At 32.7% G+C, this 17956-nt stretch overlaps 2 protein-coding genes across 2 annotated transcripts in view; both read left to right on the forward strand.

Moving 5' to 3' along the window:
- The window catches only part of LOC139522750 (uncharacterized), a 42745-nt gene extending 35833 nt beyond the window's left edge, over positions 1–6912 (forward strand). Inside the window, exon 9 of the mRNA XM_071316256.1 lies at positions 6730–6912. Coding sequence (XP_071172357.1) covers positions 6730–6856 — 127 coding nt within the window. The 3' untranslated portion in view covers positions 6857–6912. The remainder of the gene's footprint in view (positions 1–6729) is intronic.
- Positions 6913–9576: 2664 nt separating this feature from the next.
- LOC139522746 (uncharacterized) overlaps positions 9577–17956 on the forward strand; it is a 56728-nt gene continuing 48348 nt past the window's right edge. The window contains exons 1-5 of the mRNA XM_071316251.1: positions 9577–9947; positions 12200–12317; positions 13510–13718; positions 14344–14458; positions 15754–16037. Coding sequence (XP_071172352.1) covers positions 9875–9947; positions 12200–12317; positions 13510–13718; positions 14344–14458; positions 15754–16037 — 799 coding nt within the window. The 5' untranslated portion in view covers positions 9577–9874. The remainder of the gene's footprint in view (positions 9948–12199; positions 12318–13509; positions 13719–14343; positions 14459–15753; positions 16038–17956) is intronic.

Consider the following 17956-nt stretch of genomic DNA (forward strand, 5'->3'; position numbering starts at 1 on the left):
TGCAATGTCATCAGTAGGTGTTGGTGGGGTATGATTTCTCGCTGTGGTTCTTCTTGCATTTTTTGGAGTTCTCACAAATTTATCAATTGATTGTTGGGATTTATCATTTGCTGAGTTACTGACATTTGATATTTGCACATTTTTTGTTGAACCTGTTCTTGTATCACTGTGTTTGCTAGACCCCTTACTATTTTGTGATGGTTTAAGTTGTGATGTGTTAGTGGTTTTGTCAGTTGTTTCAGACATTTGTTCTTTTGTCTGAGCTTCATTGGATTGTAGATTTTCTGCACTTTCATTATCATCAACCTCTGAGTTGTCATCATTTTTATGTTCACTTTGAAGGTCAGTTGGGCAGTCCATCATTTTATGCCCACTTTCTTTGCAAGTTCTACAAACCCAGTCATTTGGACATTCATATATCAAGTGACCAGGCTGCAAGCATTTATGACAAGTTTTTACATTGTTTTCATAATTGATGCTTCTGTTGATTTCAGGTTGTCCAGCATGGAAAATCCTAGCCATGTATTTGCCTATCTGCAGATTTCTTGGTATAGTCTTGTATAGTACCTTGCTGATTACCACTCTGTCACCAGTCTGGCAAGCAGTTAATTCGCCATTGACTCTCAAATATTCTCGGAAAATGTCTTGAATCTCACACCCTTGTAGAGTTAGAGCTCTGTGGATTTGTCCATCGTCAGCGGACAGAGGGACATTCTTCACCTTAATACGAATAGTGTTTTCTTGAAGCCTACCAGGATTGCGAGGATTTTGTGAGTACAGGGGCACCTGCCTGCCACGCAGGTTAAGCCCTGTCACTAACAAAGACAGTCTGTCCTCCTCGTTGTCCATATAAAGGCGCCACATTTCTCTGATCCGTTGAATACCTTTAATACACTCTGCCGGGACTTTGGTACCTATGGCATTGTATATCTCTACATTTGTGAGCCAAAGAGTTATTGGGGGTTTTACTGAGCCATGTACGTACATCTTCGTCTTTAAGAAAGATGGGTTTTACAAAGTTTCCGGTATTATTACTTTGAGGTGTCTCAGATTGATTGTTTTCAGTTTGTTTGTTTTGAGATTTACCAGTGACTACTTCAGAAAAAGACGCCATTTTTTCTTTGTTTTGATTATGTTCATTCATTTCATCTCCGTCAGATTTACTTTCTTCGTTTTGTAGAACACTCAGGAGGCGTTTCATACGATCAGCATTCATACGCTTACATATTGCTTCAAGTTGTGGATCCATCTTACCTCTATTTCATTAATAATTAAATTTTTTTTAACGGAGTGCTATCTCAACGAGCCTTAGCAACAAGGGACATCACTCTACTCAGATGTCTTAATGTGATTGGAGAGTGTAACTGTAGAGAGTAACTGTAGAGAGTCATATTACCCTGTTTTACAGTACAATACCGGATATAGACTTGAATGAGAGAAATTATGTGTGCTTAATCCCTGTCATAATACTTGTTAAGAGTTATAGAATAAATAATCGAAGAATTCAAATAGAGAAAAGGATTCAACGAGTGACCGAACAACACTTTATTCACGAATGGGCGTAGCGCATTTGTTAATTATCAAAGTTTTTCGGTCACGAGTTGAATACACCTGAATTATTTGATTCGTTATTCTTTTGTTTATATTGCTAATTGAATTTGTATTGGACTTTAAGAAGAAAATGTAAGGAACTGTAACTTTTTTACGCATTCACATGTGTGTTGATGCGAGTTCATTGAAGCCAGAGGAGTGAAATAACCGAATGTTTTGGTTTTTATTTCACTGGAAAATTACAGTACCTCATGGCAATCAACGTAATAATTAAGAATATCTTTTATAAGGGTACAATAAGTGGAAAATTGGTCCTCATCAGGGAAGACTGACACTTGCATGTCTTTATATAATTATCAAATGTACCAGGACTATAATTTAGTACGCCAGACGCGCGGTTCGTCTACATAAGACTCATCAGTGACGCTCATATCAAAATATTCATAAAGCCAAACTAGTACAAAGTTGAAGAGCATTGAGGATCCAACATTTCAAAAAGTTGTGCCAAATACGGGTAAGGTAATCTATGCCTGGGATAAGAAAATTCTTAGTTTTTCGAAAAATTCAAAGTTTTGTAAATAGGAAATTTATAAAAATGACCACATTATTGATATTCATGTCAACACCGAAGTGTTGACTACTGGGCTGGAGATACCCTCGGGGACGAAACGTCCACCAGCAGTGGTATCGACCCAGTGGTGTAAATAATTATCAAAGGTACCAGAACTATAATTTAGTAAGCCTTTTTCAACAAATACGTCACTATTGTATACTATTTGAATGTGATGAATGTTGGTGACGTAGAGATAAAGCTCATATATACCTACAGAAAATTACTTGTTTCAAAAGTATGTGTATGTTTCCGTCCTTAGCTAATTACCAGTGAGGAATTGTGGGTATTACTTGTTATCCCTCGGCCCATCTCTCGTCGCTTTGGTGATGCAAGAAGAGTGTCAGCATATTTTTTGCCGTATCCTATTTAAATTTGGATGGCAGATTTCTGTCATTGTTTTTTGTTAGATTTTATCCATTTGAAAGAAGTAGGTTCACAAACGGTTAAATTGGCCCTAATAGTTTGGTATTCATTTAATCAGGCCAACATAGTACAAATTTAACATAGAAATAACATTTCTGTTACTTTTTATACATAATAACTTCCTTTAATCAAAATAACAAAATCTTAAATCCTTAAATATGCATTATTTTTACACAATAACATCCAAAAGTGTGCTTATTTGAAGCCAATAATGTACTCTTATGAAGAGATTTATTAAAAAAAAAAAGTATAGCTTTAAGCTACGGAATAGATCCATTTAGGAACCAATTTCTAATTTTATGATAAAGTTGAATATCGAGGACACATTTTGCCTAATGTGAACCTTGTACTTTGTCATCAATATGATGACATCAAAAATAAGAAGCATATTAAATGAAGAACATGTAGAAAAACAAGAAAAATTGTAAAACTTTTCACTATACGATCATTCACTATCATGTATGAATGGTATTGTCCACCTTTTTAGCTCTTGCTAATTGAAGCCTGAAATATGGTTCCTTAATGTTATGTTTGATAGTGTCGAACATGCCCAATTTTTCTGTACCTGCCTGCTTTATTCTTACATCCAAATGTAACCAACCTACATGAGTGATCACTGTTTCAATTTCATATATGTTAAATCACACACATGAGTTTTAATATTCCATGTGTAAGAGTTGTCTCCCATACCCTAGGTCTACCTCGTGACAAATTGTTTAACAAAATCAATTAACGTCAAAAAGAATTGTTTGTTTTTTCAATTTACTCAAACCCCCTTTAACTACAAATTTTTATTTCTTCTGATAAAAAATAGGTTACGAATATCAATTTCTGATTGAAATGAAAAAAATAGTTATAACAAATGAACCTCTACATTACACCAATTTTTGATATATTTGTTTATATTTGTTTATATTTGTTTATATTTGTTTATATTTATTGTTAGAGTTCTTGTGGCACAGTTCCGCTCATTGTTCACTTGATTAACTATTCATAATTACTTGTATAGGACCTTTATGTTACAAACCCTGCACATTTTGAGAGTTTTGATTTGACTATGAGATAATTCAACGTAATTTCTTGTGGCGTTAGACTTTTCATCAAATTGGAATATAATGCTTGTGTAAGGTTTTTTTTATTCAGTAATCTATGCAAAAACAAATATAAAACTTTATATCAATATCTTTTTCATTAACATTGAACTTTTCTCACAATCAATATTTACATTTCATTTGTAGTAAAACTAAGAGTAAGCAGTTAAGACTTACAAAAAACCTAACTGTGGTATGATTGCAAATGAGACAACTATTGATTGATAGAAAGCCTTTATACATATTAAAGGCAACCATTCGGCTTTCAACTGTGTGAAGAAACCTAGCCGTATAGTCGTCTATAAAAGGCCCCGACAAAAAAAAGAAATGAATTGAATTGAAAAAAATAAAGGTCTAATTTATATCAAAATTATTTACGAACACAAATATGACAGACATTACTGTAACATAGCTTCCTATCTTTGCTATGAACCAACAAAAACTTTTTAATCAAATGCTCCCCGTTTGAGAAAAAAGTCAAATCACAAAAAAGTGCTGAACTCCGACAAAAATTCAAAACGGAAAGTACCTAATCATGTGGCAAAATAAAAGCTCCAACACATTAAGCGAATGGATAACAACAGTCATATTCCTGACTTGGTAGAGGCATTTTCTTGTGTAAAAAATCGTGGATTGAACATGTTTGTTTATCTAGCTATACCTCTGACTTGTATGCAGTCGCCTAAAATTGCATCAAATAGACATAATAGGTAAAAATGTCAAAAATAGGGGTAATGTCCCAGGTTAGAGGAGGGTTGGAGTTTCGCTTACATCCCGCCACATTATGTATATATGTGCTTGTACCAAGTCAGGATCCTGTAATTCAGTTGTTGTCGTTTGTTTATATGTTACATATTTGTTTTTCGTTAATTTTTTGGCATAATAAGGCCGTTAGTTTTCTCGTTTGAATTGTTTAACATTTTCAAGTCGTGGCCTTTTATAGCTGATTATGCAGTATTGGTTTTGCTCATCGTTGAACGCTGTACGGAAATCTATAAATGTTTTAATTTCTGTGTCATATTGGTCTCTTGTGGAAAGCTGTCTCATTGGCAATCATACCGCATCTTCTGTTTGATATGCACAGCAGTCAACATTGTATTGTAATCTTACTCACTACATAAATCTAAGCTAAATGTTTTTCTTGTCCTCCTTATGACAAGCTGATACAGAATGAGGTTGGCAAATGATGTTTGTATTATATTAGTACATTATGATATAGAATATTACAAACGTATCATATTTGGTTCCGATGGTTAACTTTATTTTATAATCTGCATATGAATCATGTCTGAAGACATTTGACCTTATCAAATATCAAATAGCAGAGTTACAGCCTGCGGTCGTGATTTTAGTATATTGCAAAATATAATGGCAGTTCAAAAACGACAATTTACGACAGAATTTGGCAGCATAAATATAAAAATTCGACTTCATCTATCTAGTTTCCTTTTTTGTCCGGATTACTCGGACTCTACCTAATCAGACAATATTTGGAAATCACCATGGCAGAAAATAACTAATCAGCTGAGTGCATTTACTATCTGTAGGCAAACGTCGAGAGGCAACAATTGACTAATTAAAAAAGGAGTTGATGGTATTATTTTATGAAATGATGTGGTTATATAGCGTCACCTAACGGATTCATTTATAACTTTGAAACGACATGTTTGAAGCATAGTTTTACGTCTCCTCGGTTTTTTTTTACGATTGTTTGGAACTGAAAACTGTTGGTATGTCGATAACTATTCAAAAGCAAAAGCACCGACTTCACCTTCCCTTTAATTTTAGTAGAAATATTGGATTTACTACAAGAAAACCGTTGGTTCGACGCACATGTTTCAAGCATAGTTAAAGGTCTTTATTTTTTTCTATTCTCCGGAAAAGAAAGCTGTTGTTAAAAAGAATTAAATGTAATTGCAAGAACAATCTCTGACTTTATCAATCAACTAGACAGGAATGCACGTATCCGATAAAACTTATAAAGATGAATCTCGAGTTCCCAACGGTAAAAAATATATGATTTTAATTATCTATATTTCAAAAGAACAGTATATTTTGAAATATAAATATTAAGCGTTTATTCATAACAACGTAGATTTACATTAGGAAATGTACAATTTTCATAGACAACAAAGACAATAACAATCAAAACCAAGGAGTAAACAAAGACTCACAAAAACCAAAGGACATTTACACCAACAGTTATAAAAATAATTAAGAAACAACACGAACTCCACTAAAAACCGGAAGTGAAATCAGGTGCTCTGGAAGGGTAAGCATCTCCTGAACCGTATACGGCATCCGTCGTATTATTTCTTTGTTCAGTTCGGTAATGATGGAAGGTTATTATGACTGAGGAAAAATATCAGATATGATTTCTGAAACACTTTTGTCCTAATGGTCAATGAGCTCATGATGGCGACCATAAAATTTCTTGAGTGATGACCTTAATTTAATTGATTCATAGCCCTGTCTTAGCAACTTTTGAGAAAGCAGTATTCCTCGTTCAACTAAATTAGAGTACTTTGAGCTAGCTCTAGAGTAACGTATCAATTGAGACGCATATACTCCATATGCTGGTGCCGCTGGAATGTTGTTTTGGTTTTTATTTTGTCAGAGCGAAAATTAACCTGGAAAATCCTGATCATTAGGCAATTTATTTTTCCTAAGAAATTAGTATCTATATCATACTATACAAATGTTTAATAAATTTTTATTCAAATCATTTGTTGATTACTTATATAAGCAAAGCTATGCATTGTAATTACACATTTCAGGGTTTATATTTGTACGTCAATCGTATTTTGCATTTGAAATACAATGTTGTGTATTAGTAAGTACAGAAAAGGTACTGTTTGTCAAAGATACCAACTATTTTGTATATTTCTTTTTTATATATACATTTAGTAAGTATTGTTCTTTGTTCGTTTGTTTTTGATTAGTGGGATATTTTACAAACTGTACTAAAAATAATTTAAGATAACTTAGTTGGATGACGGTACAAAAATAAGTTTGAGATAAGTTATTTAGAACTATTTGTTTATTTTTCAGATGTTATCAATGGAATCTGCCTTCATCGTGCACACTCAATGAACCTGCTCCAGGGAAGTGTTGTAAAACACCAACTTGTCCTCCATGGATTATTATAAACTATCCAGAAGGATATAAGGAAGAATAGTTACTGAAAAAAAGCTTTGGAAATCATTTTTTCTACAAATAAAGCGTTAAGACATATGACATTCAATAGGTCGGAAGATACCAGAGGGACATCCAAACTCAACTGTCAGAAATAAACTGACAACGCCATGGACAAAAAATAGGAAAACAAACGAATAAAAGTACGTACACAAGACACAACATCGAAAACTAAAGAGTTATCAACACGAACCCTAACGAAAACGAGGGGTGATCCCGTGTGCTCCGGAAAGGTAAGCAGATCCTGCTTCACATGTGATACCCGTCATATTGCTCAAGTTATTAAAACCCTGTAAGTTGTCTTATTAGAAGGGTGACATTCGTTGAAAGGGAACAGGACTGTATTAAGGACATTTGGATAATATATCATGTATGAAACAGATAGTCTGTACTGGTCCACTTACTTGTGGTGCCATCTTTAAAATTTACGAAGCGAGGATTTCAACTTCACCACATCTGTATATTATTGATGAAAGACCAACAATAATATACAAAACACTGTCCCAAGTCAGGAGCCTGTAATTCAATGGTTGTCGTTTGTTTATGTGTTACATATATGTTTTTCGTTCATTTTTTTTTTTTATAAATAAGGCCGTGAGTTTTCTCGTTTGAATTGTTTTACATTGTCATTTCGGTGCCTTTTCAGAAAGGCAACAGCTGCTCCTCGGTGAACCATGTGCTTAAGACGAGTACACAGTTACATTTAATATTCCTTATAGGTTGCATTTCTGTAAATATTGACAATGTCATTTCCAATAGGAACTCCTTTTACGGCTAAAACTGTTCTTCTTTTACTATGAAGTTTTGAAAAAAATATCCTAGCATTGAAAGTTTATATGCCCACATTTCTTTTTCAAAGGTCAAAATATAAGAGTGTGCGGCATATTTTCAACGTTTATATGCCCTGAACTTCTCCAGTTTAAACTAACACTAATTTTCTACCCCTACCTCGAATGAAAGGTTACCATAGATTTCAATGTAAACAATATGCACATGTATATTTACTGGTAACATTCCCAAGTTATGTCTCTGTGAAATGGAACACAGAGATCATAACTGGGAACCAGTATGTAAACAAAATTAATTTTCTATGAATATTCAAGATCTCCCCAAAATAGGTGTGTTTTGAGAAACAGCTGTATTTACAAAGTGCAACATATAGTCCGCAGATATTTTCGTACTGTTCTGAAGGGTATTGAGTTGATGATATACAAGTTGGATTAACAGTTAATGCTCCACTAGATTTGTGATAAACTCAGGTTCGTTAGAAGGGTTAGTAATGAAGGCTGCATATGATTCGTTTAGAACGAAAGGGCATGCATAGGGTAACAGTTTATGCTCAACATGATCTTGTGGTGTACTCAGGTGCTTCATAAGGGTAACCATTTACTGCTTTATAATGTCTTCGATGACGGAGAGGTCAAAGATACCAGGACAGTAACCTACAATGTATATCTCTATAGTATATAAAATAAGTATATACATCTCTCCCTTGACACCATTTTCGAGTATGGTCTTGGTCTTGAGAAAACGATGATAGTCCGTCGGAAGGGGACAATAAATGGCTGACCCGTGTTAATAGAGATCTCTTGCACGTTAAAGACATCCTTGTAGATTTTGAAAAAGAGTAGGCTAATGGCGCTACAAGGCAGCACTCGTACCCGCAAAGTGGAAAGGGATTAACATAAGTTGTAAAACGTGTTTCCCAATCCACTATAAATAAACATGTTTAAACAAACTAAGTATATACATTAGTTACGATATGCTTATTAACATTAAAATGCCAACCTGATCCTGTGCCTTATCAATAAATTTTTTTTTTTGTCAACTTACACAAGGTAATGTGACGTACAGAGTCACCAGACAACACAAAATAAAAACGAATAAAAGACAGGGAAAAGGAGAAAAGATAATTTGTATCGATCAATTACTGTATTCTGATTTAATACAAATATTATGTATATCCCTTGCTCTGGGTGAAAAATAGAACTACAAAAATATTGACCGCCGAGGAAAATTAAAAAAGGGAAATCCCTAACCAAATGGCATTATCAAAAGCTCAAACACATCAAACGAATGGTTAACAACTGTCATACTCCTGACATGGTACAGGCATTTTCTAATGTAGAAAATTGTTAATTAAACCTGCTTTGATAGCTAGCTAATCCTTTCACTTGTATGACAGTCGCATCACATTCCATTATATATCTTAAATTGTTCTTATCTATAGCACAAGCGATTACCCCTAGTTTTCATAATAAGAAGAGCGTGATGCTTGTGCTTTGGTGTTGTATTGTGTCTCGTGCAATTTTATTTACAACTTTTATTTTATTTCTACCAGTTAAAGTCAGACCTTTGATGTGGAAAACACCTGATCTTTTTAACATTTGTAAATGATTATGGTAAGAAACAGTTTAATGCATCAGTGAATTATGATTGGAAGAAATGTATGGATAAGAGACTAGACATGATCAATCCGCTTGCCTAACAATATGAAACTCATTAGGTTTTTAGGAGATTAAAATGTTGATTGATAAATAAAACAAAATTGCATTGTGTAAAGTGCACCTTATATCTAAATAAAAGTTGCAATCAGTATTTTTGTTCCAGATTGTTAACCGCTTAATAGAACAGTATAAATTGGTAATTTTCCAGTTTACTATGTAGAACCTTTCACTGTCCAGTTTCTTATCTGACTAAATGAACTGTTGAACTTGTGTAGGTGGACAATATAATTATTTCAGGCCAGGATTAGGGAAATATTAACAACGGACTGAAAAGTTCAAATGCTTTGTGAAAGTAAGTTACTGTATGTTGGTAGTGGATTAAACATTATTTCTATTTTCGGAAATCTTATTTCTGTGATATCTTTAAATGACCTCATTCATATGGTTCTCTTCCTGGATGATAAGCAAGTACACAAGGAATTAGACCTCACGAACTCTCTATATACTTCTACTATCGAATAACTAGTTTCATTATTGGCTTAATCTTTTGAAGGATGGTTTGCAAACTCTTTCTATTTCTTAATATATTATTCGTAACTACTGGGGACAGTCTATCGAAAACAGAAGGTAATATATGTATCATTATCGTTCCTAAATCTAAAAATGTTTAAAAATGATTGTACGCTAACCTAAGTTTTGCTCTCAAATAATTATGTACAACTCTAATAAAATTCGTTATTATGCCCATAAAATTTACGGTATGTTATGTCTGATTGTTCCTCCCAATAATTATTCGGAGCAGTTTCTATGAAGGAGCACACTACTGTAAATGAATATGAAAAAAAGAAGATGTGGTATGATTGCAAATGAGACAACTATCCACAAAAGACCAAAATGACACAGACATTAACAACTATAGGTCACCGTACGGCCTTCAACAATGAGCAAAGCCTATACCGCATAGACAGCTATAAAAGGCCCGATAAGACAATGTAATACAATTCAAACGAGAAAACTAAGCACATTTTTACCAAGTCTTTAATTGTTGTTTGCCATTTATGTTGTCTTTTTTTTTAAATACCGAGCGTGAACTGTTTCCAAATGTGACTGTTTAGATGAGTATTATTTCGAAATACAATACGACGTGTCAGGGCACTTGTTATCCAACAATAATGTATTTAGTTATGATGTTGTATTTGTAATTCTTATCGAATATTGTTAAATGAACATCAATTATATAGTCATTTTTTATAGATTTACTGTTTGCAAAAGTCCATGTTTTTTCTAAATAATAAGGATTTTCTTATCCAAGCCATTAATAACCCTTTGATTATTTGTAATATCTTCAATTTTTCACTTATTCTTACAACATTTGTATAAACTTCAAGATTATAAAAAAACCGGTTTTTTTCTAAAGTGTACATTGATTGGTTAAATATTTCTCAGTCATGTCCTGTTTTTGAATTTGTTTGTTAGCTTTTTGGTCATGAATGTTTGTCTCTAATATTTAATTAACTGTGCATTTGTATTCAGATATCGCAGATCAAATTTATTCGTTCATTGTTTAATCATACGTTTTTTGATTGAGTTAAGTCTGCCAATTGATATTTTATCGTATGTTTTTCTTTGTTGTGATGTTATGCTATTGTTTCAGAAAAAGGGAGAAGGTTTGGATCCATTAAAACGTTTAATCCCGCTGCAAATGTTTGCACCTGTCCTAAGTCAGGAATCTGATGTACAGTAGTTGTCGTTTGTTTATGCAATATATACGTGTTTCTCGTTTCTCGTTTTGTTTATATAGATTAGACCGTTGGTTTTCCCGTTTGAATGGTTTTACACTAGTAATTTTGGGGCCCTTTATAGCTTGTTGTTCGGTGTGAGCTAAGGCTCCGTGTTGAAGGCCGTACTTTAACCTATAATGGTTTACTTTTTAAATTGTTATTTGTATGGAGAGTTGTCTCATTGGCACTCACACCACATCTTCCTATATCTATTAGCCGTTTTTAGCACAACTATTTTGCAATTTTGGTCATCAGTGCTCTTCAAGATTGTACTTTTTTGGCTTTCTTTACTAATTTAATCTAAGCGTCACTAGAGGATCGTATGTAGATGAAACGCACGTATGGTATCATACGTTATAAACCTTGTACCTTAATAACTATAAGCATGTCGAAATGTCCTATTGTAATGTTTATTTGTGTATTTCTCTGTTCGTAATGTTTTTGCATTTATTTGTACTGCCATGTATTGTTATCGTTAAGTGTTATATTAAACATTGCCATTCACGTGCGAGGTTTGGCTAGCCGCCAAACAAGGTTCAACCAACCATATTTGTTTCTTTGATTGTCCTGTACCAAGTCAGGAAAATGACAGTTGTTATTTATAGTTCGTGTCTGTGTGTTTTGAATTGTCGGTTTTGTTATTTTGTTGCACTTCAGTGTTTCTGTTGTTTTGTTGTTTTCCCCTTACAGTTGATGGGTTAATCTCAGTTTAACATGGATACTTGTTTTCTCTTCATCGATTCGTGATTTTCGAACAGAGGCATACTACTGTTGTATTTATTTAACAACTCATAAGCAATACAGAACAGGTGACCGATGTTAATCCAGATCGGCATCTGAGATCATTCACAATTTTTCTTCTTTTTTGTGGATTGATTTACAGACTGTTTTGTTTGTTTTTGTTTTCGATTGGTTTTTTTTCACCCTTTCTTTAAATGAAAGTTTTGTATTACCTATAAAATATAGATTTGCAAAATTCAAAATGTCGACTTCATTTTATACATCAACATAAATAAAATACCCAACTATAGGTTTTTGTATTGATTTGCTTATTGAATTAACATATATGTGCCTTATTGTTCAATGTAACTATTACAGATATATGTATCTACATTGACGGTTCACCGCACTCTAACAGTTCATACTGGTACGATGGTTGTGATTATACATGTGAATGTGAAGATTCTATTATAAACTTCTATAACTGTACTGCAAGGTAAATTATCATGAGACTATACATCAGCATATATAAATAACCACATCGTATTTTATAACTGTACATCAAGGTAAGTTATCATTCGAAAATACATGTGAATGTACAGATAATCACATCATTTTTTATAACTGTACAGCAGGGTAAATAATCATGTGACTTTACATGTGAATGTGCAGATAATCAAATCATTTTTTATAACTGTACATCAAGGTAAATTATCATGTGACAACACATGTGAATATACAGATAACCACATCATTTTGTATAACGGTAAATCAAGGTAAATTATCATATAACTATATAAATGTGAATGTACCGATAATCACATCCTTTTTTATAACTGTTTAGCAAGGTAAATAAGCATGTGCTAATATATGTAATTGTAAAGATTCTATTACCAAATTTTATACATGTACGACAAATAAGTTATTATGTGATTAAACATGTGAATATTAAAATCATCAAACCAATCACTATAACTGAACAGCTAAATCATAAGAATGTCATTTGTACAAAATTAGTCCTGCACTCATCTGAATCTTGACCTTAAGTTCAGCGTCTATGGTTAAACAGCTATGTAAACATCATGTGACTTTACATGTAGATTGGAAACCTGTACAACAATTTATATTTAAAGAGCCTCACGTCAACTTCTATCTTTAACTGTACTATAAGGTAAACATTTTCACAAAGGTACCAGTAGGTAAAATATAATGTGCTGATACCTGTTAATGCAAAGATATTTACAGTATTTCATCAACTTTAAAGCATGTAAACTGTCATGCTATTTTACCTGTGACTTTAACGATCCACACACCAACTTTATAACTGTACAACAAGGTAAATTCGTAAGCAGCAATTATTCATATATATGATGTTCATGCTTAAATCACATATAATCCAATTACTGAGTTTTTGCATTATGTCAGACTGATTTTATTGAATGCGTCTTTCATTCCTTGTAAACCTTATTCTTTTATTATTGTTTCATCAAAAACAAAACAAATAGAAATTCCTAGGTTTTTTTAAAAAGTTTTTATAGCGAATACATTATACATTCGATAACCTTATTAGAAAGGTATCCTAGAACTGGAAGTTCGACATCATCTATAATAAGTCGTTGCATTTTTAACCTTGAAAAAAAACTTTCTGACATCTATATGAAGACCATGTTATGTTTGTATATTGACAGATGTAAAGCTTACTCCAGCTTACCATCAATTTGTACATTAAAACAAGACCCAGCAGATTCATGTTGTCAGATTCCTGACTGTGGAGCCTATACTCCAATCACTGGAAACAAATTCACAGGAACCATTCCACCAAAAAAGTTTAATCTGGTTCCTATAGGAACACATTCTGTATTCTATGGATCCAGAGAGAATCCAAATGCTTTACAGGGTACTAGTAGCAAAGTTTATAAATTTTTATATTTTTATGATACTTCTTTGTCTATGGTGAACAGTAAAATTAATCACCAATATAGTAATACTACAGTCAATTTGCAAATAATTACACACAAAGTGAATCAAGCAGTTGTTGATATAATTTCTGCTTGCACATGTACTTCCTATTGTAAGAACTGAAATCCCGGCGTTTTAGTATAATAGATAGATAATTACTTTAATAATTATGAAAAAGTTTTGAAGACGGTAAATTAATATATTAAAAATCCAAACTTTTGACTTTATTCAAAATTTGCTTTTTATATCTTCATCAAAAGCGCTGCATGGCAAATTTTGTAGATGTTCCAAGGACCGCACACTCATATAGAAATTGTTGCAAGATACAAGAGGAGTATTGGGAAGGTTAATTGTTTTGCTCTATAAAATAAAAACGTGTGTCTCTCAAATTGATGCCTACATACATTAAAATCATAATCATACATATTCCTTTTAAAAAAAGTTTGTTTAATATTATATCTTGCCATATATTTAATAAGATATAAAAGATAAACACATTTAGCAAATATCGCAACTGAGTGCATTAGGAAATTTGAAGCAAGACTTGTAATTATGTCTTATAGATGCCTGCATATACAAGAACAACGTTTACAAGCAGGGAATGTCGTGGGATGACGAATGTAATTATATATGTACATGTTTGAACGGACCAAAGGGACTGTACAGATGTATATCCAGGTATGATTGTCTATATATAAATTAAATACGTTCAAAAATAGGATCTGAATAATTTTGTTTATTTCGAAATACTTCAAAATCTTCCTAAATGTCTGTGTCATGATCATAGTTATATTTGTAGTTACATTTTAATTCCTTATAGTCTAAACATTATCTTACAGTATTTTGTCTTTTGTTAAATTTTTATCAAAATTCTTTTGTACAGCATACCGAACATTTCACATACTAGATACACATATGTTCAATTATGTATAAACATATACAACAGAAGTTCATTTTCCCATCAAACATTACAACCTTTATCGGGTTTTAAATTGAAGAGCATCACTTTTGATATGTCTAAACACCAAACAATTGAAAATAAACTGCTGTTTCCAGACAGTTAACTGCATTGGAACATTTACATATCAACAGATACCAGAGATATTATTATCATTTCCTGTTGTATTCATAGTCATCTTTTAGAATATATATCAATTGTTATATTGTAGGCTGTTTTTGTTGAGAAATTAATACCCGTATTTACCTATATAAGCAGTCAAATTTACTGTAAAATCAAATTTTTATTATAAACATATGACTTGTAAAAATGTCATTTCCCAACAAAACGAGGTGCATTCCATACAAAAACACATGTATCCAAAAAAGGTTGTTGAACAAAATTTCCAAGTTCTGCCTGGTTTTCTCTGGCATTGCCTCTTAATAGGTTTATGTCAAGTAAACCTCAAATCGAACAATGTTAATAGTTTCACTCTGTGTCACCGGTGTCATCATTACTATATAAACAATTGAACGTAGATCAATAAGGAATCATGAATCTCTGCCAACTGGAATTATAAACAACTGTCATAAGAAGGAGGTTCAACTAGTTATCAAACCATCTTTAATCCGCTACTTTTCTTTTTAAAACTGCCGGTTCTTAATAAAAAATATGGCAGTTGTTTTCACTTGTTCCGATGATTTATAGCAGTTAGATTTGTTAGTGTATATGGTATGGACGTTCCCTGTTTGAATTTGCCTTTTTGTATTTTGTTATCCTTCTTCAATATTATAACGCTATTTAAGATGTCCATCCTTGAAGTATTTGTTATCCTTCTTCAATATTATTACACTATTTAAGATGTCCATCCTTGAAGTATTTTGTTAACCTTTTCGATATAACACTATTTAAGATGTCTATTTTAGGTGTCCGTCCTTGAAGTATTTTGTTATCCTTTTCGATATAACAACACTATTTTAGGTGTCCATCCTTGACGTATTTTGTTATCCTTTTCGATGTAACAACTCTATTTAAGGTGTCCAGCTTATCCAGCATTGCCATCATACTGTAAAAAGAACATGGTACCAGGACAATGTTGTCCAGTTTTAAGTTGTGATATACCTGGATTTGGTACCATGGACCCAGATCCTCAGCTTGTACCCAATCAAGCACCAACAAAAATAGGCTTGCCACAAACACCAGCTCCAACAAGTCTTGTGTCAATCATACAAATTGATCCTTACCCCTCCAAAAATATAACTGGAGGAATTCCAGGAGGAGGATATCCAATCAAACCAGATCAAATCGCTGGAATCAGTAGTAAGTTAACTTAATATTTATGTAAATCATTAATCTTCTTAGACTACCTCTAGTAGTATTATATAAAAGAGGAAACTTCGTCAAACTTATCACATCTCTTTGGAATCAATAGTTAGTTAACTCAATTGCATGGGAAGATAAACCATTAATATTAGTCAAATTTTGGTATCATTTGCAATATTAAATATTAGTAGGGAAAGATGACCAATCAGTTTGTCAAATCAAAGTAGTATTATATGTAAGGCAAGTATTTACCTATATTATTATATATAAGCTGTAAATAGGTAAGTACTAGCCTTACATATAATCCTACTGGAACAATCTCATGAGAAGGACATCCCACCCAACATCATCAAATATCTGTTCTCAGTAGAAAGTTAACCTAGTGTACAAGTAAATCCTTACCCTAAATTGATTACAACTTTAAGTAATTCTAGGAGAGCTCGATGATACCCGATAAAACCTAATCTTCTTCCTGGCTTCTGAATTACATTTACCTAGACTATAGGTAAATTCGTACCTCACATACAATACAACTGGGGGAATCGCAATAGGAAGATATCAAATCGAACCTAGATATAATATTTGGTATCCATAGAAACTTGATGTAAACCTTCATTCTGTACACTTCACGATTTGTAAATCGCAGAGGAAAATAACCACGACACACAGAAAATTATCTTAACAAGTTCAATCATGAACCTTAGTCAAGTCTCTGTTCTCAATATTATATGTAGAAAATGGAACTGCAATATTAAGCAAATAATACTAGTGGATTTCATGAGAGAGAATTTCCCTTCTAATCAAATTAGATATAAGTCATAGGATGAAAAGTAGAATTAAATTCAAAATGGACTTATCTTATCAACAGTGTAAATACTGGCGGGAGGGATTGTACTTAATTTTCATATAATAAAGACATAATCTTTCAATCTGTTAAATTGAGGGTTGGAGCTGGTCTGTCAGTAACTGCAAGTAGCCCTTTGATAATTTATGTATCATTTTGCTTAGTTACTTTTGTTACACTTTTCTGAAATCGAACTCGAAGTCCTTGACAATTGAGTTTCATTGTGCTCATTGCTATGTGTTTCTTTATTCTGTATTGGCTAGAGGTATAGGGGGACGGTTGAGATTTAAAAAAACAGGTTTAACCCCGTCACATGGTTGCGCCTGTCTAAAATCAGAAACTTCTGGCCTTTGTTCGTCTTGTTTAATTCTAGTTCATTTATATGTTTAGGAATTAGTGGGACGTCTATTCTCATTGAACTAGGACACAATTTTCTTAAAGGACCAGGTAAGGACCACCACTGGTGGGAGATTTTTTTTTCGATACGATAAAAACCCATTGGTGGCCTTCGGCTGTTGTCTGCTCTTCGGTCGGGTTGTCGTCTCTTTGACATTATCCCCATTTCCATCCTCAATTGTATTATTAAAAGATATACAGAACGCTGCAGTGTATGGTAATTTTCTATTTAAATTAATTGAGTTAATTGGTCAATTAGGTAGCAAAAAGCATTTGTACTAAACTATCATGTCTGCTGAAAAAAAATGTTGTATAGTGTGCACATTTACTCTGTGCTTACAAGAACTATAAAAAGTTATCCGTATATAAATACAAAACTTAAGGAAGCGAAGACTAATTACTATGGTATGTCACTCACACACATTGAACAACAATTTATTTTGAACATTTGTTGAATTAATTTAGTAATGTGGTTACAAGTTAATTCTGACCATTTGTCAACCTATACTTTGTTTACAAGAAAAAAAACATGTAAAAAATCTTATTTCATATTTTGATAATTTATGTACAGATTGTTTGTGTACAAGGACGTGGTTTTGCTCATTTTATTCTATCTTTTTATTTACACATTAGTTTGCATTGAACTAGAACAAAGAACAGCTGTAGATAATGCACC

This window comes from Mytilus edulis, chromosome 5 (assembly GCF_963676685.1).
Source record: "Mytilus edulis chromosome 5, xbMytEdul2.2, whole genome shotgun sequence".
NCBI classification, from domain to species: domain Eukaryota; kingdom Metazoa; phylum Mollusca; class Bivalvia; order Mytilida; family Mytilidae; genus Mytilus; species Mytilus edulis.